This window comes from Megalops cyprinoides, chromosome 2 (genome assembly GCF_013368585.1).
Source record: "Megalops cyprinoides isolate fMegCyp1 chromosome 2, fMegCyp1.pri, whole genome shotgun sequence".
NCBI classification, from domain to species: Eukaryota; Metazoa; Chordata; class Actinopteri; order Elopiformes; family Megalopidae; genus Megalops; species Megalops cyprinoides.
Window position 1 is genome coordinate 40,785,956 of NC_050584.1, and position 23,922 is coordinate 40,809,877.

Here is a 23,922-nt window from a genome sequence, read left to right on the forward strand (position 1 = left end):
ATTATTTATGACATGTGAGATGTCAGACAAATTTGGTGATCATTGATCGCAGTTTTGGAACGTTAAGCGTTTTAGAATGTACCCAAATGTTTCTTATTCAGTTAGACAGACATTATATCAAAGTTTTAGGTTACCTCTCAGCGTTGGTAACATGTCCCACATTGTCCCACACAAACTTACTACTCGTCCCACATTTGGTCTGTTTGCATCTGGTCACCCTATCGCCAAGTCGCTGTCGCTTGCAGCCAGCTTTTGGGCGTTGCTAACGTAGTTTTGAGGAAGTGGGCTACAAAACGACAATTTTCTTAAAAAAAATATGTATATATATATACCAACAAATTATATTAAAAATATGTTATATTTTATATTTATTTATATGTTATATTTACATTGTCATATGCGTGAACCCAGAAATCAGGTGCATTCCCGCTGAAAATATGTTTTGGAGGTAATTTATTTTCCTGTAAATAGTGTGAACTTGCTTCAAACATTTCACCATGGACCCAAAAGTAGCATTCGCAATTATCCATGCACGGAGACAACGTCGCCGGAAATCCTCGTGGGTGCACAGTACACAGTCTGCTGACCGGCAACAAACACGGTGAATTGGCTGGTTCAGGAGTTGCGCCTGGACGATGGCAGGTTCCAGAATTATTTCAGGCAACTGATGTTATAAACATCCTACAAAAAGGCCCTTTTGAGGGCCACCCACAGTAGATAAAAAAGATCATTGTTTCCACCTGTCAAATCTCAAAAGTTCAATCGAAAAGTCAATATCACAATACAAACATTTACCTTAGTTTACGCTACATTAACACAGTTATATGTAGTCTACCCCTAATATGACTTTGTCAGGCAACCTCTTTATGGTGATGCAAATTGTCCTTTTTTATCCCTTTGAAGCTGCACTGGAGATATGAATAATTTGTTGTCTTGCAAAACACAGAATTAGACGTCACCTTTGAAATCTAATCATATGAGAGAATGTTATTAACCACAAACGCAAATGTCCCACCAACATACATATGCAGCTTCACTTCTAGTAAATAGTGTAAAACAAACTTTTTATTTTAAATAATTGCAAAAGGAATGACACATTTATGCTTGAACTTAAGTTTTAGTATTCAAATGCCAAACAAATAGAAACACAATGTAGGCCAACAAGTTACTGGCTTGTCAGCTGTGCCTCTTCCTGATATTGACTACACTGGGCCTCAAAAATAATTTGGTGAATTTTGAATTTCACCACCTCCTTCCTCCTTGGGGTCAGGGACTGTAGCTGGGGCAATAGGCTGCGGAGGAACATTTCGTCCCGGTCCTCTGCAGCGGGGGTACATTGCCTTATGGCACTCACCACCTCCCGTTCGAAGGCCGTCAGGTGAGAGTCACCTCTGTCACTCCTACGCCTTTTTGATGACACAGAGAGGGACACCTGAGGAGGGTCACCCTCATGTGTCTCCTGACTCTGGCTGGTGTGGGCTGCCTGGCTCTGGCTGGTGTGGGGTTCCTCACTGAAGAGAGTGACGGTCACTTCACTGTAACTATTTGCAGCCTCACTGTTGCTGGTGAGGGATGCCTCCTCGAACCCTCCAGTAGGGTTGCCAACTTCCTGAAATAGAAACAAGAAAGGGGGGGGAGGGGTGTTGGACTGAGGAGCTCTGACTACTGTGGACCTACAAATACAACGGGTCTTACACCTGCATTACCCCTCAGTAGTAGACTTACTGTATCTAAAGATATAACATAAAAATGACCACATACTTGCTTGTGAGAAGTCCTATCCATACCATACATAATCACATCAAGGAAACTGCAATGGCTTCAACTATTTACCAGACATGTATCTACAGGCCCATGTATTAAGACAAGCAAACACACAAACCTGAATTTGATCAGTTTTGTATTTTTGAGCGATAGGAATATATGTGTAACAGATTATCATTCAAGAATTTTATTTGGGCTGTGCAAAACAACAGTTAAACACATATTATTTTCTCATTCCTTAGCATAAAACAGAACTCTATGTGACTTTTTTGTATTATATTTTGTTATAATTTCGTATCTCACGTACATTGTCAATTTGATATTTTTTTCACAAAGTAGATTGAATTACTTTTTCTAAGTATCTTTAGTTAACCAAACTAGATTTCTCCCTAGGGTAGCTTTGCTGTAGTTCAACTTCTTCCAGTGTGAAGTAATTGGTAGCTTGCAAAGCTATCTTTCAAAGTCGGGGGACAGTGGTATCTATCAACCAGATTTGGGTTTAAAAAATCTATATGATTATTATACATACCATATCAGCCTCTGGAGACGCCTGGCGGACAAGGTACTTTGAGAATGCTCCATCTCCCCGTGTCCTCCGCAGCCTCTCGCTCCTCCTGTGATTTTCTCCCGATGCGTGCTGTTTGATGTCACAAATTCCGCCGTGACTAATAGAGAAAACCCGGTGGCAGACGGTGCAGTTGGCCTTGTACACATTCTCTCTCACACATTCCAGCCATTGGTAGTTATTTTCCCATGCCCTTCTGTATTTTTGTAATCTTTTCTCTTTTTTTGCCCGCGGACTTTGCTCGGAGGTTGCCATTTTTAAAATCTCGCCGTATCGTAGCAGCGCTGACAGCGCTTCTCATTGGTCGTGAGTCACGACCAATGAGAAGGGCATTCTCTGTTTGGGTAGTGGAGCAGCGGGGTTTTCTTCTGTAATACAAATCACCCTGTTTTAATAGTCTAACCTGTAATAGATTTGCACTGAATTGATTCTCAGAAATACGGAACAAAGAGCGTCCCGTATCAGTTCAATACGGAATACGGCTTTTAGTTTCAAATTACGGGGCGATTCTGTAATTTACAGGACGGCAGGCAATTAGCAACCTTGCCCCCCAGGCATATTGCCACTGGTGGGGCGTGTTTCCAAAAAGGGGTTGAGGAAGGCCATTACAGCAGCAAAGCCCCAGGGCCCGCTGCTGACTGCACCAGCACCACTTGTTTTTTTTTGTTTTTTTTCCTTCTCTTTTGCCCTCTCTCTCTCTTATACGTGTCCCTCAAGTTCTTCCTTTTTTTTTTTACAGTCATCCACTGTTGAACACATCAAAAATAAATTACTGCACAGCTCTCTCCCTCTGTGAATTATTATACTTCATTACTCTTATAGATCCTACTGTAGGCTATATTTTAATGTTTGAAGCCTAATTGCACACATTTAGGGGCAAACAGGGATACCAATTAATAACTTAAACTTTAGGTGATTTTTATCTGAAGTCCTGCTCACAATCATTCACATAGCCTATGTACTGTTCATGAGGATTTTTAGCTAGCATCATTGACAACTGCTTAAATTTGCCATTCACTTGATTAAACTCACCACTCATCCCAACAATCCCAAAAGTCCCTGTAAACGGACAGGGATGCATCGTACAGGACAGGAAGGCCAGCAACAGCTGCAATCAGTTTTTCCCCCATGTTAAGAAAACGTTCCACAGCGAAAGAATATAAGGGGAACACATCCGCCCTCTGATTGGCCGTCGCTCGACTCTGTCGCTGCTTATTTGCATAAAGTTGAACGGGGTTTTTGTCGCCAAGTCGCGGCGATTTTGTAGCCAGGCGACTCACCGCGCCATGTCGCTCAGTGTAGCCCAGCGACCATTGAAAATAAATGACTTCCGGCCAGTTTGTCGCTTGTTGTGTGAGCGCAGGCTGACACAGCCTGACGACTGTGCAAGGCATAAAAATACACATCTGGAGTGCATAATCTAGCTCTGTCATCAGACGATCATGGTAGCTGTTCAGGGAAGTACCTATATTAAGATAAAGAGGAGAGAAAAAAAGAAGACACATCAAACAAAGTCTGATGGGATTAATTTACCTGAAATATTATTTAACTGTCATCTTTAAGACAACGTGCAATTATGGTGCATACAGTTAAAAACAATGCACAGGATTAAACATTTCTTGAGAATATCATTACACATGCAATTGTCTTCCTGTGATTGAAACTGTAAAACATTAATCCAGTTAGACATCCAATTTTTAAAATCTTAAACCTTTCAGACTGACATTATTTGGAATGAATTTTCTAGGTAATTATCACAGTAGTGAGCTATAAAGTTGTCAAATCTATGCATCAAATATTTATGTAGTTTTTTTCTTTGCATCCAGTAAATCTGAAAATGGACATTTTATGGTGTACTTGTTTTGCTTGATGCTTAAGAAACAATGGGTATTATTCATGAGTTTGAAAAGGCACTTACAAACTCATTTGACATCGCAGCACAATTAGAGATATGTGAACTTAATGGGATATGACAACACAAGGTCATACAAATATCTGTGTAGATAATTATCCAGCTAGGGATTTTCTACAGGCCAGCTGCACAAGGCCAACTTCCAATCTTAGAATAACAGAGTTCAAGAGGTGAACAATCAATATCTTCCTGCCATCTAATGCAGGGTGTGACTAGTATACATGCCACCATTACTTTCTTGAAATTTTATTTTCTGTGAAACAGATAAAACAACCTTGTTCAATTAGGTAAAGCTATGTCATAACGAATGACTATTTTATATTTCTAGTCTGATATGTGTAACAAAATTCACAAATTATTACAGTCCCCACATTGCAAGAGATTTGGTAAAGTTAAAATGGGTTTTCTATTTATTTTTTTTCTAGTATGTTGCTCTTTATCTACATTGCAGTCACTTCACAGAGGTGATTGGCTCATGTACTCTGCTCTGTGATTGGAGCCCCACATCTTTTTATGAAAAAACTACACAGGTTGTAATGTTACCAGCAGCAAGTAACTGCCACCTGCTCCAACCACAATTATCTCAAGCATACAGAATATATGTCAAATGGAATGAGAATGACAGGTGTGAATGTAGAATGAACTAAATCCCCACATCGTCTCCTTAGGCTTAGTCATTCCTGTGAATCTGCTATACTGAACAGCTATAGTTCTTACTACACTGTCTAATGAAGCAGTATGACAGCGCAGAGACTATTTTGTTCAACTATCCATCTTGGCAATGAAGCTCTGCTGTCATTTCTCTGTGCACAAGTGGAGCGCTTCCTCACTGTAGAACAAAGCAGCTCACAGCTCCACTCCAAAAAAACCACTCCAAACCTCTTTGCTGCAGCTCTTAGAAAAGCAGAGACTGTCGAAAGGTTACATTACACCTCTTCCCTTCTTGCTGTCTCTCAGGTGGGCAAATTCAGCACAAGAATGTCATTTATTTTTGAACTCCTGAACACTCTAACATAAATAAAAATGCACTTTAACTACACAGAATATTTTCATACTTTAGCTTTAAATATACAAATATTCACACTTTCCCAGCTGCAATCTATAGAAATCATAAGCTTTTGATTTAAATGATTTGAGTTAGTTCAATTTAAGCAAACATTAGCTCATTTATTATAGCATTGCATAATCCCACTGGCAAACACATTATGTGCCAGTGTGCACAAACAGACAGCCAGCCTGCTGCTTCTAATTTATTAAATATGAAAGGTACTTTATAGCTATTATTAGTTTTATTGCAGCTTCTTACATCATTCTGTAATGCTACAAGTTTAAGTGGGAATCAAAACTGACATTCCTCATCAGCAGTTGAGTTCATTTTTTGAGTAGACAACAATACAATTCAAAAACATAACATTTATTAGCAAACACACTGTCTATGAATATGCAGTGAAATCTGCAAGGTATGCATTATACTGAATGGAAAAAGGAACTGGTTCATATGATTAAATCACTTACCACTCAGTTGAAATGAAGGTCAGCTGGGAGTCACAGTTCCTGTTCAGAATGCCAATGAGTACTTTCTCACTATTATGGTACTTTGGGAAATATAATTCTACATGATACTATCAGTATTGTTCTGCAATATAGAATGTTATATTCAGCTATTTGAAGAATACAGTAAATGCAAGGTAATTGTATGTAATTTTTATTTAAAAAAATACTTTATTTTTGGAAACCTCAGGACTGGAAAACCAAATGGGCACACCTATTGTCAAGGTATTGTTGCAGTGTAGGCCTAACTGTAGGACTTTACTGTAGGCCTATGATATGACTGCATGAGCTCACTGGCTGACTGAAAATAGAATTAGTTTGCTAGTTATTGCTGGCAATGTTAGCTAATTAGCTATCGATTGATATAGCTGCCTTGCTGAAAGTGTAATTAGGTTGCTTGATAGCTACAGCAGACAGTAGGATCACCTGTTATAAACTGAGATGCGTATGTGTGGCAGAGCTGAAGTGAGTAGCTCGTGTGAGCCCTGCATAAAGCCTGTGGAGTAGCGGGTAGCGAGTAGCAGGTAGCTGAGCAGTTAGCTCGTGTCAGCCTTGCCTAAAACCTGTGGGGTAGCGGGTAGCAGGAAGCAGTAGCTGCTTCAGCGGTTACTTCACTCTCTGAGACTTGGTTAGCTAGCGTTGTTGCCGATAGGCTAGGGGCAAATTGCCTTTAGCTCAACTGGTAACGACACTGGTGGTAAGGGGTTGGCAGTGACCAGTGAGATGCTTTAACTTGCTTAACTTGCTTGCTTGCTCACTGACCCGCATAACATCTAGCCAAATACACAACTCGGGTACACCTGTTACATATGACAACTCATTACAGGCAAAAATGGACAAACCCATGCAGCCGAAAAAGTGGTTTGATAAACAGTGGTTTAATAGCATCTCAAATGAAATGAAGGGATTAAGTATGCAGACTGGGGAAAAGGGGATGTTTGCCATGAGCTGTATTCAGAAACAGACTAAAACAACAGAACTATCACAGCTGTTTATAGAAAACTAGACACATCTGTGTGCAAGTAGGAATGTAGCTAGTAGTTAGGTAGCTAATGTAGCTGCACATAAATGCCTTGTCAGATAGTTAGTTATCAAAATGAGTGATCAGTAGCAACACTCTGATACACAACAACATTTCTAGCTAGCTGACTGACTAACTATACATAGTAGCATTTACATTTACATTTATTTATTTAGCAGACGCTTTTATCCAAAGAGACGTACAAAAGTGCATATAGTAAGTATAGCGACAGTACGGGGACAGGATGTGTATAGTTCCACAATGAGACAGTAGTTCTCAGCTGAGAGCAAAGTCTGTTTGAGGACGCAGTTCTAGCTACTTAATCTCACTTTCTATGGACTTTATTTACATGGAAGTGCGCCTTGGCCTTCCAGCATGAATCACCCTCTCTATTTGAAGCCACACCTTCATGTGATCCTAAATGGCAAATGGGCAGTTAGTAAAATAATAACACATGATTGAAATGAGAATTTATTATTTTTTGTGGCTTGTTTAAAAAACACAAATGTCTATCACTAACTTCTCTGTCTTATCCACTGTCAAGATGTTTTCCCTTTTTTCATAAAATAAAGACAAACTAAGTGCTTGGTAAAATGAAAGCAATTTTTCTAATGCCATTCTATTTACTTCCTAGTACTCAAACACTTACCCCAAACACATCTGTACTCCAAGTGTTCCTTGCATCTGATAGGCTCAAGGATGCCCAGCGTGTAGAATCTGGTCAAGACTTGTCTGCTAGATATTTACAATGATGTGGGTGAAATTAACTTATCAGAACTGCTCCAGATGGTGCATTGCTATAATGTATAACCTGACCTAGGGGTGTGATAATATTTCACTAACATCACATGAAAGGTAGTGTAAAAACATCATAATTGCTTTTCTTGCCAGGATTTACAGACCACAGATATATCTAAAAATGTGCATGTACTGTAAACTGAAAGTAATTGAAAAGCACTTGTAGAATAATAATTGATGGGTACTGCTGTTGGTTCAGTAGGGGAATCCCACAGCTACAGATTCTCCTACATGATTATGTTGGTGTGGCTGTGTTGTAATATAATGATGCAGTCAGGCAGCTGACTGGTTATGCATTGCCTGGTCACCCTTTGAACTGTTCTTCATCTGATAAAACAGCAATAATGATAAAACATCAAACTGCAATATTTATCATCATGGACACTGACAGACTACAGATGCACAAAAGAGCAAGGCTGGGGTGGAGGGGGATGGTGAATGAGAAGAAGTCACAGAAAGACATAGAAAACACATACATACACACACAGAAATCCAGGCCAGGTTTGGAGAAAACATAAGTAACCAGGGTTAGGTTTGGAAAGAGAGAAAGAAAGGTGGCTTGGAAGAGAGAAAAGGGAAGAAATAAAAGCAGAAGCAGGAGAGAGGTGAAAGAGAAAGGGTCACAACTCTTCACCACTGGGGAAAAAAGAGAAAGAAAAAAAAAACAGATGATGACACCATGTTATCATGTGCTGGGCATGCCTATCTGTCAAAAAAAAAAGGTAGAGAATGGCAGATGACAAGCCTCATAGCACTATCACCCCGTTTCTAAACTCTAGCAGAATCAGTAAGGAAGGTATTGGAATTTCATGGGTTGTTGCTAATCAGCGCTGCTGTGAAATCACATGGAAAATTAATGTATTGGTAAGGATATTAATCAAAATCTAGGCCATATCACATATGACACACACAAGATATCAAGAGTTCTACATCTTGTTCGCCTTTGATTCAGGGTACTCCCGAATAAGAATTTCATGACAGAACCAACTCTATGCATTATGGTTAACATGTGCAAGGCTTTGAACATGTTCAGACTCCCTTTGAATTGGTATTGATTAATAGCAAGGTATGGAATTTCAGAATGCCTTAGGCCTATGCCTGAAAAAGCCATCACAAAACTTGCTTTAGTATGTGACTTGTATGTTGGTTATAAAATTGGTAATCCAGAACAACAGCAATCATCCTAGGAGTCTCCTTCAGCAGAGTTTCCTAATACAAATGCATTTAATCCCAATGACGTGTGGGAGGATCATTCATTTGCATGTTATGAACACAGAATACGTTAAAGTGAGGCATCCTTTTATGAACCATCTTTTGTTCCACAGTGGCTTGTATGTATTTTAATGTAGCTTGTAATAACAAAATAGCCTCAGATATTTGACTTTAGTGAATGATAAAGGACTATGTTAACCTTTTATTAATTGTTTCAGCATTGCCTACTGCAAACTACAGCATCAAATCTATGCCTTTGAGTGTCAAAAGTCCCCCAGCCTAGTGAAAGGGTGTGGCTGTATTTTGGGCATGTGTACTATCAATTTTAATCTGTTTATATTAGGGGGTTATTGAATTAGTGAATAAATTAACAAGACATGTCAAACTATATGGGCAAAATGAGCGTATCACAGAGCAACATGTTAATGTATGTCACTGCATGTCAATAGATGTGAAATATATGAATGTAGAATGGATGGAATGTGATGTAAATTCATTTTAAATATAATGCAGATGCTTATGCTCAGTGCCTCAGGAGGGCCATTGCTGTATGCTTGAAAAGGTTTTTTTTTTAACCACAATAGTGTCAGTAAAAAAATATATTAATATATTAACTTGTGACCTTGGATAAAAGTGCTGGCAAAATAAATGAAAACTATACAGACAGATGTATCCAAGCAGCCATTCATTCTATATTGCCTTTGTCACAGGCTACACATGGCTATGAGCTTCTGTGCTCCAGTTTTTAAAGTGTTTTCCTTTTTAACGAACAAGACTTGCTTCTTGCCAGATCTGTCAACAGTGTGTCATCAGGGTATAGTGACAGTTGCTGACAGCCCAGCGGAGCAAAGCAGGGATAAGTTTACATGCACAGATGGGGATGGGGATGGGATTTTGGGCTACAGCTGATTGTATGAAGCAATATTCAGTATTGATAAGCCAGTTCTGGTGACATTTCCCCCCTGGAGCCATTGAGACTAGGCTGCATTGAAAACATTGATCCATCTGTTTATCCCAAACTGAGCACCTGGCTCTGAAATGTGTTCAGACCTATCCTGGAAATATCACAATATTGCAACAGAGCTACAGCAGTGACAGTCAAGGCCTGGCAACACAGTAAAACTGGACTTTAAAAGCCTGGATTAAATCAAACCTGTGGTAGAAACCTGTGTGCTGACAGCAGTTAATATTCCATGTTTCCATGTGGGCCCCCTACAAATGAGAATTACTATTTCTGATTTGTAGTGAATGATTTTTTGATAATTACTTATGACTGATAATGCCACCATTTGAAAGGTACGACATAGTGTCAGGGGAACTGGATATTGGGTGAACCTATAAATGAGTGAGATAATTTACATTACCACAATATTTCTACAGACCACCCAATGATTATGTACCATACAGTCATTTACAACACTATCATTCAAAAATGTCAAGTTTAAGATGAGGCTTAGGTTTGTTCATTCTGAAACAACACCTTAAATCTGAGTGAGAAATTTATAAAGCATGAAATTCAGGGTGACACATAAATAGGTATACATGCAGTTGTATAACATTTGGTGAATTAATTTCAATTTCAAACATTTAATGCAAATCCACCAAGCCTTACTTTTTCAGGGATTATATTTGTTTGGACACTGGATAGCTTAGTAGTTATAGGATATCTGTACTCAAACTGTGTCAAAGTTCACCGTCCCTGTATGTGTCCACACATCATTTCAAAAACAGATTACTCTTTGACCCCAGTAATGATCATGACTCGCATGATCTACCAACATGACGACATCCTCCGTGGTTCCTCATTGGTGTGTCAGTTCATGTCAGTCAATAGTAATTAACAGACAGCAACCAATGATTCGGGCACATCGGGCTGTTACATTGTGTGCTGTGTTGGAGTTTAAACTTTGTCCCACAGAAGTCGTTCACAGAGACACAGACACAGTGACCTGTGAGAGATTTGGTCAGGATCAACGACTATTTACCATTTTTCTGGGAAAGCTCTGTAGCCTGTACCACTGTAGAACTGGACTCATGGCTCACTACGCAAACCAGGTAAGACTTCTTGATTTTACATGTTGTATTTTTCTGTTTGAAACCCCCCATTAGTATGTGTATAATTGGGCTATCAGCCCAGGAAACTTCCCTGTCTGTTGAACAGTCCAAAGTTCAGGGCATTCCTGCTTTGATTTACCTAGACACTGTGTTCGTGTTTGTGCGTGTCTATGTGTGAATTCAGGTGTGCAGCCTCTTCTACTGTTACAGCAGGTGCAACTACAAGTGTGTCATACTTCACTCAAATGGAGAGTTAATGTGGTGAGACAGAATGTATGTCTGATCTGACTGACACAAAATTTTAATGTCAACAACTTTTAATGTCTTGATTTTTGTGATAGGAAAAAAAAAACACTCAGCAAGGCTTTAGCTGCCATATACATTACTGTCTGTCATAATATGTATTGTGCTGGTTAATTAGCTTTGCAAGCATATACACCCTCAAGTTCTCTGCTTCAGTGTATTATCTCTACTCTTCCAGGGGTGTGATGGGATAGAGTTATTAGACCTGCTGTTCGATCAGACTGATGGAATCTTACGTCATGAGCAACTTGGACGCAACGCCAGCCAACCCTGGCCAGTCTCAGAGCATGGCGTGAGTTACATCATTATACCCTGTCCTAAACTATGTAGGTCTTTGCACTTTTAATTCCAGTTTGCATAGCCTGGTATGTTCTGTACAGTGTGGCTCTCTCCGGTGTCATGGGGCGAACATTGCAGGGTTTTCCGGTGTTGTAACTGGGTGTGTTTTTGTGGGTCTATGTGTGGTTTCAGATACTGAGCCCAGCAGATGGCACTGATGACTTCTTGAATGTCCTGCTGAGCGGCAATGAGTCGGTGTCGGGATCCCCCCTTTGGTCCCCCTCTCCCAGTGACAGCGGCATCAGTGAGGACCCGAACTCAGATCAGATGGACAGCCCTCCACCCTCTGACAGCCCTACCCTGGAGACCCACTACTTCAGTGCTCCACCACACACCAAATCTGCTGTGGACACTGTGGAGCCAGACTTTTCGATTGACCTGGGTGAGAAACACACTGGTATTTACCCACAGATGAAACAGGAATTGGAATGAACTACTGAAGGAATGTAGCAATAAACAAACACATGTGCACCCACACACCTCTACATCTGTTGATTTCCTTTTGTATAGCATGATAGTACAATTTAAAATTATTTGCATATTTATTATTGGATTGATTAGATTAATAGGGAGATTAGTTTGATATTAAATTACCACATACTAATATGCATTGAACTGCAGTTCACAGCAATAATGTGCCTGGTGAGCTTTCACATCAACACTCTGTGTGCTCTTGCAGGTGCGTGGCCATCTAGCTTCTACGCTGAGGGGACTGTGAAGATGCCCCATGCCTCTGAGCTCCACAAGACCCAGCTGTCCTCTGGAGTTCCCCTCACTGTCAAAGACCTACTGCTGTCCAGCAGCAATGACCACGTGAGTACAAAGACGGCAGGGGAGACAGCTGTGAAACATCTGGGACAGGAGGGTTGCGCCGTGGGACAAAGGAGCGCAGGGTTCCTGGCGTGTAGGTAAAGCGGGAACAGGAGGAGGAAAACAGGGGTGTGCAGAGAGTGACAGGGAGGAGTACGGAGGATGAAGTCGTGTATGTGTGATCTGTGCTTGAAGGGCTGTGTTATTCTGCAGGACTCCGGGTGTGCACAAATACAACACATGGCTCAGGATGATATCCTTTGGTCATACCAAAAGCATGCTAACTTCCTTGTCTCACTGCCAGTCCCAGCAGCCATCTCAGCAATCCTTCCAGGAGCTGATTCTCAATGAGGATGAGAAGAAACTCCTGGCAAAGGAGGGTGTGACTCTGCCCAGTCAGCTACCCCTCACTAAGGTACTCATACACTGTCCACTCATGCTCAGACTAACACAGTGATACATCTTGGAATGGTTTTCTAATTCGCTCCTTCTCCCGTGCCTGTCAGTATGAGGAGAGGATTCTGAAGAAGATTCGCAGAAAGATCCGCAATAAGCAGTCTGCCCAGGAGAGCAGAAAGAAGAAAAAGGAATATATTGATGGCTTGGAGAGCAGGTAAGGACCGATAGGTCAATGCAGTAAATGACAGGACAGACTTATTGATAAACAGACACCAAATCAGAGACATCCACCGACAGTGTAACTGGTGATGAAACCTAGACTAATACAAAGACCAAACCCTACCAACATATTAACTGAACCAGAACACAATACAATACTCATAGACATGCTTCTACACTGCAAGCTCAGACAAAAGCCATTAAGTGAGGAATGTCAATAGAGTGAAAAAAAATTACAACAAGAATCAGCAAAAGATAAGGCTCTGAACATGACCTTTTGTCTGCTGTCAGGCCTGTGTAATTTATCCTTTGAGTTTACCTTCCAGGGGTGAAAGAATGGTTTGTCATGGTAATGGTATCAGAAATTCATGGCAGGCAGTGAGCATTGCAGTAAACCATCAGAATACAGAACGATTCCACTTTCTTTCATTAGACGGTCAGCAGTAATTGCGTCGTAGTGGGAATGTGCTGGAGTTTGTGGGAAATGAACCAGCTGGTTATTAATGGAATTCCGTCCCTGCAGGATGGCGGCTTGCAGCGCTCAGAACCAGGAGCTGCAGAGGAAGGTGTTTCAGCTGGAGAAGCGCAACACGTACGAGATTTAGACATTAGTCACCCTGTAAGGTCATCTGCCCTTGTTTCATAAGCGCTTCTGACAACTTTCTGTCAATTAAACTGGCTTCTCTCTCTCTCTGTCAGGTCTTTGATGGAGCAACTGCGCAGACTGCAGGTTCTGGTCATGAACGGGTCTAATAAAACAGCACAAACGGGGACCTGCATTCTGGTGAGACCAGCACTATTAGACAGTTAGATAAAATCCCTGGTGCCCAGATTTAGACAATCAGTGTCAATCACATCTATTGTACGCTAAGACAGGACCAATGACTGTAATGATCAGACAGATAATGTTACTCAAACCTACCAGCTGACAGAACCTCTGACACATACAATTAGACAGACAGCACTAAAGTTTCAAAGACAACTTCAGACAATAAAGAACAAGCATGCCTATTGTTTTCATTATCATTACATTACACTGCTTTGTCCTTTATCAAGGTTAACTCATTTATTTCAATATTTAGAGTGACAAATCAACAAATAAAATCTAGAGCGAAATAATGTTACAAATATAATCAGAATTACATCCAAGTAATTTTTGTGTAACAAACAGGACATACTGGAGAATAGATGATGTGTTATCAGACAAGCTCAAGAATTTAGTTACTAGTAAATGGAAAACACTAAATCCCATAGTAGAAATGTCATAGCTAAAGGGCTGCCAATACCTACCAGATGACTCAATGACACTGAAAATAGCCGAACTGAAAAGGACTGCTGAGCCCTTGAACCAGATTAACATCGGATGACTAGGTGGACCCTTCATGGGGTTTATGCGTGCAGGATCCATTTCCATCCCTCTCTTCTCATCTTCAGGTGCTGCTCCTTTCCTTCTCCCTCATCCTCTTCCCCAGCCTTCATCCCTCTTCAGGGAGCAAGGTCAGCCAGGAGGGAGACTTCAGCCCCGTGAGAGGTGGGTCTGAGCCCTCATCCTCATACTGCCGCAGCACATGACTGCTGCAATACATATACTCTAAAACATCAAGCTAAAATGGAAATATATGTCTAAGGAAATTTTAGTAAAATATATACATTTTATCTACAGTAGTTTTTAAAGGTTTTGTTGAACTTTGCGAGGTCAGTAGATGAATATTAATGTGTAACTGAAAGATGTAATTGACCATTTTAAAGGTCAAAGACTCCAAAGGATGTCTGCAGCACTGGCTGTCTTTAAACCATTACATGGATAGACGCTGTAGTTATAGAAGCTTCTGTTCAGATGTTGGAAAATACTTTGTCTGCCCAGAGCTCGCTAAGGTCTTCAGAGATTGGCTTGCTGTGCAGTCCTTTTACTTCCCTCTGCCTTCCCTTTTCCCCAGTCCAGTCCCGGTCCCTGCACAATGTCCAGTCCTCACGAGTGCTCCATATTTTTGACCGTGCATATTCTGTGGCAGAGGAAGCAAAAGCACGTCCAGCATTCTCGGGAGACCAGGGAGTAGAGGAGATCACATCTCTGCTGGGAAATTCCGACCTCATCCCTCATAACACCAGTCTGGAGGAACGGGGCCATCACCACGGAGACCCCATTACTGGCCATATTGCCACGGTGACCTGGGCTGCGCCCCATGATACACCACTCCGCCCACATGCGGATGACATGTGAAAGGGGCAAGGGTAGGGGTGTCTGATTGCTCCTCACGATGCCTCTACCTTTTTGATGGAAGAACTCCAAGCCAGCAGGAATGCATCAATCTTCTTTACAATTCTAATCAAATCTACTGGTTTTAAATTCATTTTCATCTGCCTCATATGGAGGGAATTTGTGACCTGGCCATGAAGTTTGAGAGAGAAATGCAGAGACACCACTACTTTTATTAGTGCATATTGCTTTTTATATGTTTAATGGGTCAATGCAGACTTGACCTGCATGTGTATTGCGCATAAAGTCCTTTAAAAATGAATCATTTGGCCTCAACTCATCGCCTCAACTCTTCCAAATCTCTTCTGATTTTAGGCATGTAGGGTAACATTAAAGAAATATGCATTTTGGGTTAGACTTTGTTTTAAAATGTATGTCTTTGGGAGTCCGAGTCCTATTTAGATGCACCAGTTCTCATGGAGCCTCAAGCCAGAACACATAAAATAATGCCTGGAATGAAAAGCTATGAGACATGTAAAACTTGTATTGCTGGCCTTAGAGCAAACTGAATTTTACATATATGCTTTTCCATAAAAATATTAGTGTTGATGCGCAAGGTGTCTTCTACGATGTTAATAATGTGTAATTAAATTAATTTACGAGCTCCCAATTACAGAAAAATAACTAAATATCATGTAAAAAGTGTTTTATTTTAATATATTTATTATGCTGAATGAAGTCTCCTAACATAAATGTTTCATGGTACAGTAGTTTGGACATCAAAGGGGTGAGGTAAAAAAGGGAGAGGAGAAATGAGACAGAAAAATCATTGCCCTTACACAACTGAACTGGAAGGTTATTCACAACAGACTGAATGTTTTTCCGCGTACACAAATACTCTGCCTGACTGAAATCAATACACATCTTTGTGGGCTCCGAACCAGCATTGCTTTTACAGTTGAGAGGAAAGAACTGTTTCAGCTTGACTTCAGTATCTGTTTTTTTTACAATGCCGGAACTCGGCATTTTCTTACAATGTCTACAGTTACCTTGAGAGCCTGTGTCTTTCAAAATCCTCATATTGATGGGGAAAGAGGAAGCGGGGCCATAAAGATCTAGCAAAAATCAGGACTGAATTGTGAGTTCATTGCAGTAGTGATGAGTGTTTATTTGCACACTGTGTTATATTCATATGCTTTTGTAAATTATAATAAAAACACAAAACAATTCAGATCAGGCTTCTCTCCCTTTATCCATTTTATAATAGAACTGTACCTGCATTCTGCCGTTTGATTAAAAAACTGCAAATATCCTTGAAACCCTTGAAAAAGAGTCGAATGAAAAACGAACTTTGATGGAAATATACCTGTGTGCTACAGTCGCTGGTTGGTCATGGAGTTTTGATGTGAGCATTTGGTATGGACACAGTCTGTCTCACCTGAAGCTCTGAAATTGTTCCATTGTCTGCATTGCTGTCTGCCCTGCCCATCGTGCCCGGTCTTTAATCAAGGGAAGAGTTGCTCTGCGCTGGGCATCTGTAATCAGCACACACACTTGCCCCTTTGATTCTCCATCTCCCGTGGGCACAGCCTCTACAGCCCGCTAATACCTGCCTCTTTGGAGAAAGGCACAGGAGAAGCTGAAGGGGACGTCAAAGAGGTTCTCTTGTTTTTTGCGCGTTTCATGTGTAAATTGTCTTTCTTTGTCTCCTGGTGGGTAAGTTTTACACAAATAGACTCATCACATTCCCAGGGCAATCTGTCCAAATGACTGCACATGCAGCTTTGGCTTTAACTTTGTTATGCTCTTCTTTGGATCAATAATGCCACAAATGAAGGTCCTGGAATAGATGAAAATATAGTGGGCCTCATCTCCAATTGTTTACCAGCGTCAATGATTATGCATCTGCTTTGCACCAGTGCCGATTTTCTGCAGGGGATTTTAACCTTGTCATGAAATGTAATAAAACTGTTCAGGTTTCGCCGTTCTAAAAGGCGTTCCAAACCCTGATCTCCAAACCCTGATGCCAACAGCTCATGTCAAGCCTTTTGTGTTGGAAATTGCACATTCCAGTAGTCCAAAGAGAGAAATACACACTCTACATTCCTCACCACCCACTGGTTCCCCTGTTCTCTGTGGCCCTGGGCATCAGCCTCACAAAACACAGATGCCCCTCACATAGGCTTTACCATCTGTTTGGCCACTGTGTCCTCAGGCTCTGCCCAATGAGTAAAAATACAAGGAAACGATAAGCATCTGTGGCTGGTGTATATGCACATGCACACAATCACACACACACACACACACAAACACACACACACACACACGCACACGCACACACACACACGCACACACAATCACACACACACACACCTAAACATACATCCACACACAACCACACACAATCATATTGTATAGTGTCATAATAGTTGGCACAATTAGATGCTATTTTGTTTCACGTTACAAGTTATTCTTTTCATTGATTGTACATGGAACCATTCTAACCACAAGTTATTGTGCTGTTATGTTAACTCAAACCATCAGCAGTCTTGCTGATTGAGTCCCCTCTCTTTCGTTCACAAGCTATGCTGTACACAATTGCACTATCATTACTGCCCTACCATGAAATCAACTACCTTTTCCAAATCAGCCAAATGTAATGAGGGGGTTTGTATTCTGAACTGTTCTGTGGTTGCCATTTTTCATGTAATTTTAGGATTACTGAAACCCCACCACCCTACCTCGTGAGATACTGACTTGGGAGAGGTGATTTGATACTTGAAGGGTGCTACTTACTTCTCCTAAACTAAGCTGTCATTCAGCATGTGTGGTTCTTGACATGAAAACAGAAAGATGCACCAGGGAGCAGATCTGAATACATGTGGGTTTAATGGGGCACCGACTGCACTTCTGCAGAGTATGAAATTTAACACAAATAAGGGTAGTATAAGGGTAATTTGATAGCAAAAATACTGAACTTCAGTGACTCGTGTAATTATTTAACTTCACCACCGCAGTGAAGTCAATACAGCCTTCTTTCAATGTACAATGCCCTTGCATGCATCTCATGAAAATATACATTTCCACAAACAACAGGAAAGAGAGACAGATCAGCAACACCATCTTACTGTCTACATTACATTACATTATTGTCATTTAGTAGGTGCTTTTAGTCAGATCAACATACATAGGTTACAATTTCATCCATTTATACAGATGGATATCTGCATGCTTAAATGAGGATTACATGTATGCTGAATTAATACCACTATCTAGTCACTGATTTATGTCCTCTTTCCTTCAACGATGCCCTGTTTTAGCCAAACAATTATGATCAGTAGTGATGGCACACATATCCTCACTGACAGACAGGTGGACCTTGAGGCTATAAAAACTCATAAGCTGAATGCTAAACACCCACCCCCCATTATTTCTGCCTTTCACATTCTATGTCACCGCTGTGTTCATGTGCCAGTCCCAGCGTTGACTGTGAGAAGTGTGACGTGTTAACCCACTTTCATTTGCTAATGTGCATATTTAGAAGGTGCACACATGCTCTCTCAAACTCAGAGACAGATGCAACATGGACGCACAAGGACACGCTCCTCCACACAGATGCACACACTTTGATGCTCCCTTTAATTAAATATGTTTGATATGTGTGCCACATCTGTGGATGGTGAGCAAATTAAATCAGCACTTCTCAAAAAGCTCTTGCTATCATTTCTAATATTGGTATTCATATTGAGTGACACACATACTATACTGTCTTATCTTCAGATGAATGTTATCATAACATGACAATTTTATATAATTAGTTCAATAATATGTTTGCAGTATTAGAGCTAGAAAATGTCACATTACCACAAGGACAGAATGTACACTTTAAAACTGAGAACCCAAGGGGCTCAAAGTTTCAAGTAAAGATATGGCAGACCTGATGCATCCCTGGTGGCTACAGCATGCTCTGGGATCATGCATGCAAAAAGTGGCAGAAAAACACAGGCCCTCTGGATGTGACTGCATGATTGTTCAATTGCCAGGCTATTCAGACTATTCAGCGGCCAGCTGCCATGGTCATCTGTCTTGCTATCTGGGCCCATTACATGAGGAATGAATGTGATTGATTGTATTTGGTCAGTTTATGAATATGAATAATTAACCTTCACTCTATGTAAACAAGAGAAAATGTTTAAGATTAATGGTGTTTAATGATGACTATGTAAAGTGATCTATATAATGAGACACGATCATAAGACATTGATAGGCAGTCCGAGTCATTTATAGCGGTATTCAGCCATTTGGGGTTACATTCTTGTGAATGCTCAATCAGGAGTGTATTTTTTCCAGTGAAATTTCTTGGGGTTTCTTCTTACATCTCACAGATTCAGCAGAAAAGAAAAATAATAAATAAATACAATACTAAATAAATACAAAAACAATTTACAGAAAACAATAACATAATCATTTACACCTTATGAGCAACAATGAAAAACACGTGGGTTTTTAAAACAGAATTGCGTTGATTGAACATATTTGAGCTGTTTTATTCAGAATGTTTTGTATTTGCATTACTTTGAAACTAGTAATATCTGAGAACTATTGTGCAGAGACGGGTTGTTTCACCCAAGATGTAATGAATTACTGTTGACGTAAAGGTAGAAAGGTGATTGGACAAGTAAAATAATCGTCTTAATCACACATGCTAGCCTGAACACACACGGAATTTACCACCATCCTCGCTGATTTTCTATCACTAGGACATACATCCACCATCCAAGTTACTGCAGAGTTCTTAAATAAACCGTTTAACATACTTGGCACTGTTCTTGCAAGTTAGAGTGACGATGACGAAGACGACAATGATAATGATGATGATGTGATGGTGATGATAATAATTATTCAATGACATTATTATTAATGACAATTGCTATCTATACAATGTCAAGAGTAGTCAGACCATAGCAACTGCAGGGGCTGCAAGGAGAACAATGAAAGAGCATAGGGATTCTCATACTTTTTAAAAGACAGAAACACTTTATGTGTCACTCGTTGTTGACATTCGAGCGCCAGTGTACGGGAGCGACACTAGTTCATAAGTAATTGAACAATGGAATTGTAAAATAGAGTTTGAATTAGCTTTGATAGAAAATGTCACTTTGCTGACAGAAAATCTCAACTAGTACGTATTCCTACCAAACATAATCGGAATTCGCAACTAAGAACTTGATCCCACCGAACATAAAGCAATTCCACCGTCAATATTCCGCGCGGTAGCCTACGCACTCACTTAGGTTGTTGTAGATGTGAGTCATAGCCTGTGACGCGAGAAGAAAGAAAGCCAAACATTTCCCAGAGTTGTTGCCTTTGCAATTACGAGCAGATTTTAGTTCAAAAGTATGATTGCATTAATTACTCTTTTGGAAACATAATTTTACATATATTCAATCCAATTAGTTGCCCTATAGGCTGTAATTGTACAAATCTAATAGTACTGTGTCCTCAAACAGACGCTGCTCTCAGCTGAGAACTGTCTCATTGTGGAACTGTACACATCCTGTCCCCGTACTGTCGCTATACTTGCTGTATGCACTTTTGTAAGTCGCCTTGGATAAAAGCGTCTGCTAAATAAATAAATGTAAATGTAAATGTTCAGAAACACATTTCAATCTGTTGCACGAGCATGCGTGAGCCATCTGCATAATTCAATTAATCGATTACTTGATTGTAACTATTATTATTCATTGATCACTTAAACAATGTTATAAATTTCATTTGAGATACTGAACTTAGTTTTGTTCTTCATAACTGATACACTGATGCAAGATTCCATACCATTCTTTGCTATTTTCCCCCATGAATTGCCTTTAGCATCATAAACCATTATCGGAACATCCTTCACATGTATTTAATGACAGTATGCTCAGAACGGGAATGCGAATTGTGTTTTATTCACTTAAAAAAAAGTCAAACGAGTGATCTTATTGGTTTGGAGAACAGCGCGGTGCTTATGACTCTGAGCTTTGCGCGGGCACGAGGCAGGTATAAAAGCACGCGGGATGCACGGCACATCTCAGTGAGGTGGAAGAGAGACGGCAGTGAAGATCAACAAACGCAGACCGTTTGCAGCCAAAACCTTGACGTGGAGCCAACAAATCCCAGCAAAGTGAGGGCATAAGGTATGTTCAGCATGAAATCTCTTGTCAATGCCATTATTGTAACCTCGGTTATATGCTTCTACTTTTGAGTGATACATCTTTATGACTTGCCGTAGCTCCTGAAGAATAAATGTGTGAATGAATGAGCCATGCAGAAGAACAGCAGTATGCAAGCACTGGGGCCGGGCGTGTGCGGGTTGGCACTGGAGGACAGCATGGGGCTGGATAACCGCACAGGTGGTTCACTGGGGAATCTCACTCTCCGCTGCTGGCTGCATCTTTTGACAAGGGAGTCCAGCTCAGAGCTTCATGGGGACGGCTCAAACATGGTAGTACGTGTGACAATTGCATTGGTGTACTCAGTAGTGTGTGCACTGGGGCTTGTGGGAAACCTGCTGGCACTTTATCTGCTGCATTCACGCCACCGGCAAAAGCAGTCCTCCATCAACTGCTTCGTCATGGGCTTGGCTCTCACCGACCTGCAGTTTGTGCTCACCCTGCCCTTCTGGGCTGTGGATACAGCCCTTGACTTCCGCTGGCCCTTCGGCAAAGTGATGTGCAAGATCATCAGTTCTGTCACCACCATGAACATGTATGCAAGTGTCTTTTTTCTGACAGCCATGAGTGTCGCTCGTTACTACTCTGTTGCCTCCTCTCTCAAGATGCACAGTCGTAGTGCAGCAGCGGCCGGTGCGAAGTGGGCGAGCCTGGGCATCTGGTTTGTGTCGCTGATGGCCACTCTGCCTCACGCCGTCTATTCTACCAGTGCACAGGTCTCAGATGAGGAGCTGTGTCTGGTACGTTTCCCGGACTCTGGCAGCTGGGACCCGCAGCTGCTGCTGGGCCTGTACCAGACTCAGAAAGTCCTGCTGGGCTTCGTCATTCCCCTGGTGATAATCTCAGTGTGCTACCTGCTGCTGTTGCGCTTCATTCTGAGCCGGCGAGTGAGTGGGGCAGTGGGTTCTGAGGCCGAACTGGGTCGTCACAAGCGCCGCTCCAAAGTCACCAAGTCCGTCATCATCGTGGTGTTGTCCTTCTTTCTGTGCTGGCTGCCAAATCAGGCCCTCACTCTCTGGGGGGTACTTATCAAATTTGACCTGGTGCCCTTCAGTAAGGCCTTCTACAATGCCCAAGCCTATGCTTTCCCGCTTACTGTCTGCCTGGCCCACACCAACAGCTGCCTCAACCCTGTGCTCTACTGCCTGATTCGCCGGGAGTTCCGTGCGGGCCTTAAAGATCTGCTTCTTCGCGCCACACCCTCCTTCCGCAGCCTAGCCAAACTGGTACCTCGAAAGGCAAAAGTGGCTGAGGCGCCCCCTGTATTGGTGCTGGTGCAGATGGATGTCGGGGTATAACTGGCTGGTTATTTCGGGGTTTAAGAGACAGCAGTATTTACTTTATGTTTTGATTGATAGAACTGTAGAGGCAAAAGCAATGCCCACTGGGACATGCCCCAGATTCTCTCCCTCTTCTCTCCTCATAAATTCTCTTTAGAAAATTTTCATTTCCACTGCTTCTCTGTCTCTAATATTCATACCTCTTCCTTGTTGTTGTTATGTATTTAAAACTGATTAACATTCAGCAGATAAAATAAGAGACTGTCAGTCTCCAACCTGTTCTCTGTACACATTACTTTTGTAGGAAGAGGGAAACAATTTATTTCCTTCTTCCAGAATCCCAGTCCAAGAGAATTAAATTATACATTTCTTCTCAATTCCCATAACGGCAACTACTCAGACTGGAATCACTTCAGCTATTCATCTATTCATCACTCCAGTTCCTTTATAGCAAAGAAAGGGGTGGAATCTGTCCACATTCCCAATAGATACACGACAGTAATCACTTAGGAGCGTCCGCACACTTGAGATGATATGCTCTTAGCAGGCTCTGCTATTACACTGTCTCGTTAGCGTTTGTTATTGCTGAAAGTGTATTGGTATGAACGTTTCATTTCTTGTGCTCAGTTGATTTATAAATATAAAGTCTATAAATACGAGTTCGAAACAAAAATCAACCTGTAATTAAAGTGGGAGAGACAGAGGGGTCACTTTAATATGAACACGTTTGGGATCATTGAAAAACAGTAAGTTTGAGGACAAAGCAAAGCTGACGTGCGCAATTACGCACAAGGGGATCTCCATTTGGGGGCAGGAGAAGACAGAATGTTTCTGTGCCTGTGGCTCGGTGGAAATGGCGTGATAGAATGTTGTAAGAAACTGCATCGTATTACTGGATGGGACCATTAGGTCAAAATCCCTTTCTGCCTTCTGAACTTTGGTATCTAGATGCACGCAAATGTGTTTGCTGTTCAGTAACATGTATACTATGGTTCATTATAATGCGTTGCTTTTCTTGGCGCTAGTTGTAAATTCATTTGTTGATGCTAGCATGCATCACAGATGAGACGGACACTGGGAAATTACATTGCACCGTATTGTACTGCAGCGTTTCGTGAAATGACAATTAAAATGCGTGCTATGGCGTGTATTACGTACAGTGCTGCAAATGTGAGGTGGTTTCTTAACACAACCAACACTTGTCAGTGTCTTCTAAAAATTCACTTTCGTATCGCATGGAGTATAGTGTCCTGCAAGTGCATAATGGCCATACATAGGTATT

General features: G+C 41.2%; 3 protein-coding genes across 3 annotated transcripts; 2 read left to right on the top strand and 1 right to left on the bottom strand.

Moving 5' to 3' along the window:
* Positions 1-1,165: 1,165 nt before the first annotated feature.
* LOC118771200 lies at positions 1,166-2,594 on the bottom strand. The gene is made up of 2 exons (XM_036519113.1): positions 2,294-2,594; positions 1,166-1,609 (listed from the first exon to the last, which is right to left on the bottom strand). Exons 1-2 carry the CDS (start codon positions 2,582-2,584, stop codon positions 1,166-1,168), a joined length of 735 nt encoding a protein of 244 aa, XP_036375006.1. The 5' UTR covers positions 2,585-2,594.
* An 8,108-nt stretch (positions 2,595-10,702) lies between these two features.
* Positions 10,703-16,376, top strand: creb3l3a (cAMP responsive element binding protein 3-like 3a). The gene is made up of 10 exons (XM_036555479.1): positions 10,703-10,878; positions 11,360-11,473; positions 11,653-11,902; positions 12,200-12,333; positions 12,635-12,745; positions 12,837-12,943; positions 13,472-13,540; positions 13,648-13,732; positions 14,383-14,479; positions 14,886-16,376. Exons 1-10 carry the CDS (start codon positions 10,858-10,860, stop codon positions 15,167-15,169), a joined length of 1,272 nt encoding a protein of 423 aa, XP_036411372.1. The 5' UTR covers positions 10,703-10,857; the 3' UTR covers positions 15,170-16,376.
* Positions 16,377-21,240: 4,864 nt separating this feature from the next.
* On the top strand, positions 21,241-22,682 carry rxfp3.2b (relaxin family peptide receptor 3.2b). The gene is made up of 2 exons (XM_036522546.1): positions 21,241-21,324; positions 21,420-22,682. Exon 2 carries the CDS (start codon positions 21,453-21,455, stop codon positions 22,656-22,658), a length of 1,206 nt encoding a protein of 401 aa, XP_036378439.1. The 5' UTR covers positions 21,241-21,324; positions 21,420-21,452; the 3' UTR covers positions 22,659-22,682.
* Positions 22,683-23,922: the final 1,240 nt, after the last annotated feature.

Excerpts from the sequence above, each read along its gene's own strand:
- rxfp3.2b (XM_036522546.1), top strand. The coding sequence starts at position 21,453 with ATGCAGAAGAACAGCAGTATGCAAGCACTGGGGCCGGGCGTGTGCGGG.
- LOC118771200 (XM_036519113.1), bottom strand. The coding sequence starts at position 2,584 with ATGGCAACCTCCGAGCAAAGTCCGCGGGCAAAAAAAGAGAAAAGATTA. Across the intron at positions 1,610-2,293 it reads CGTCTCCAGAGGCTGATATG|GAAGTTGGCAACCCTACTGG; the intron begins GTATGTATAATA and ends TTTCTATTTCAG.
- creb3l3a (XM_036555479.1), top strand. The coding sequence starts at position 10,858 with ATGGCTCACTACGCAAACCAG. Across the intron at positions 11,903-12,199 it reads AGACTTTTCGATTGACCTGG|GTGCGTGGCCATCTAGCTTC; the intron begins GTGAGAAACACA and ends GTGCTCTTGCAG. Across the intron at positions 12,746-12,836 it reads GTCAGCTACCCCTCACTAAG|TATGAGGAGAGGATTCTGAA; the intron begins GTACTCATACAC and ends CGTGCCTGTCAG.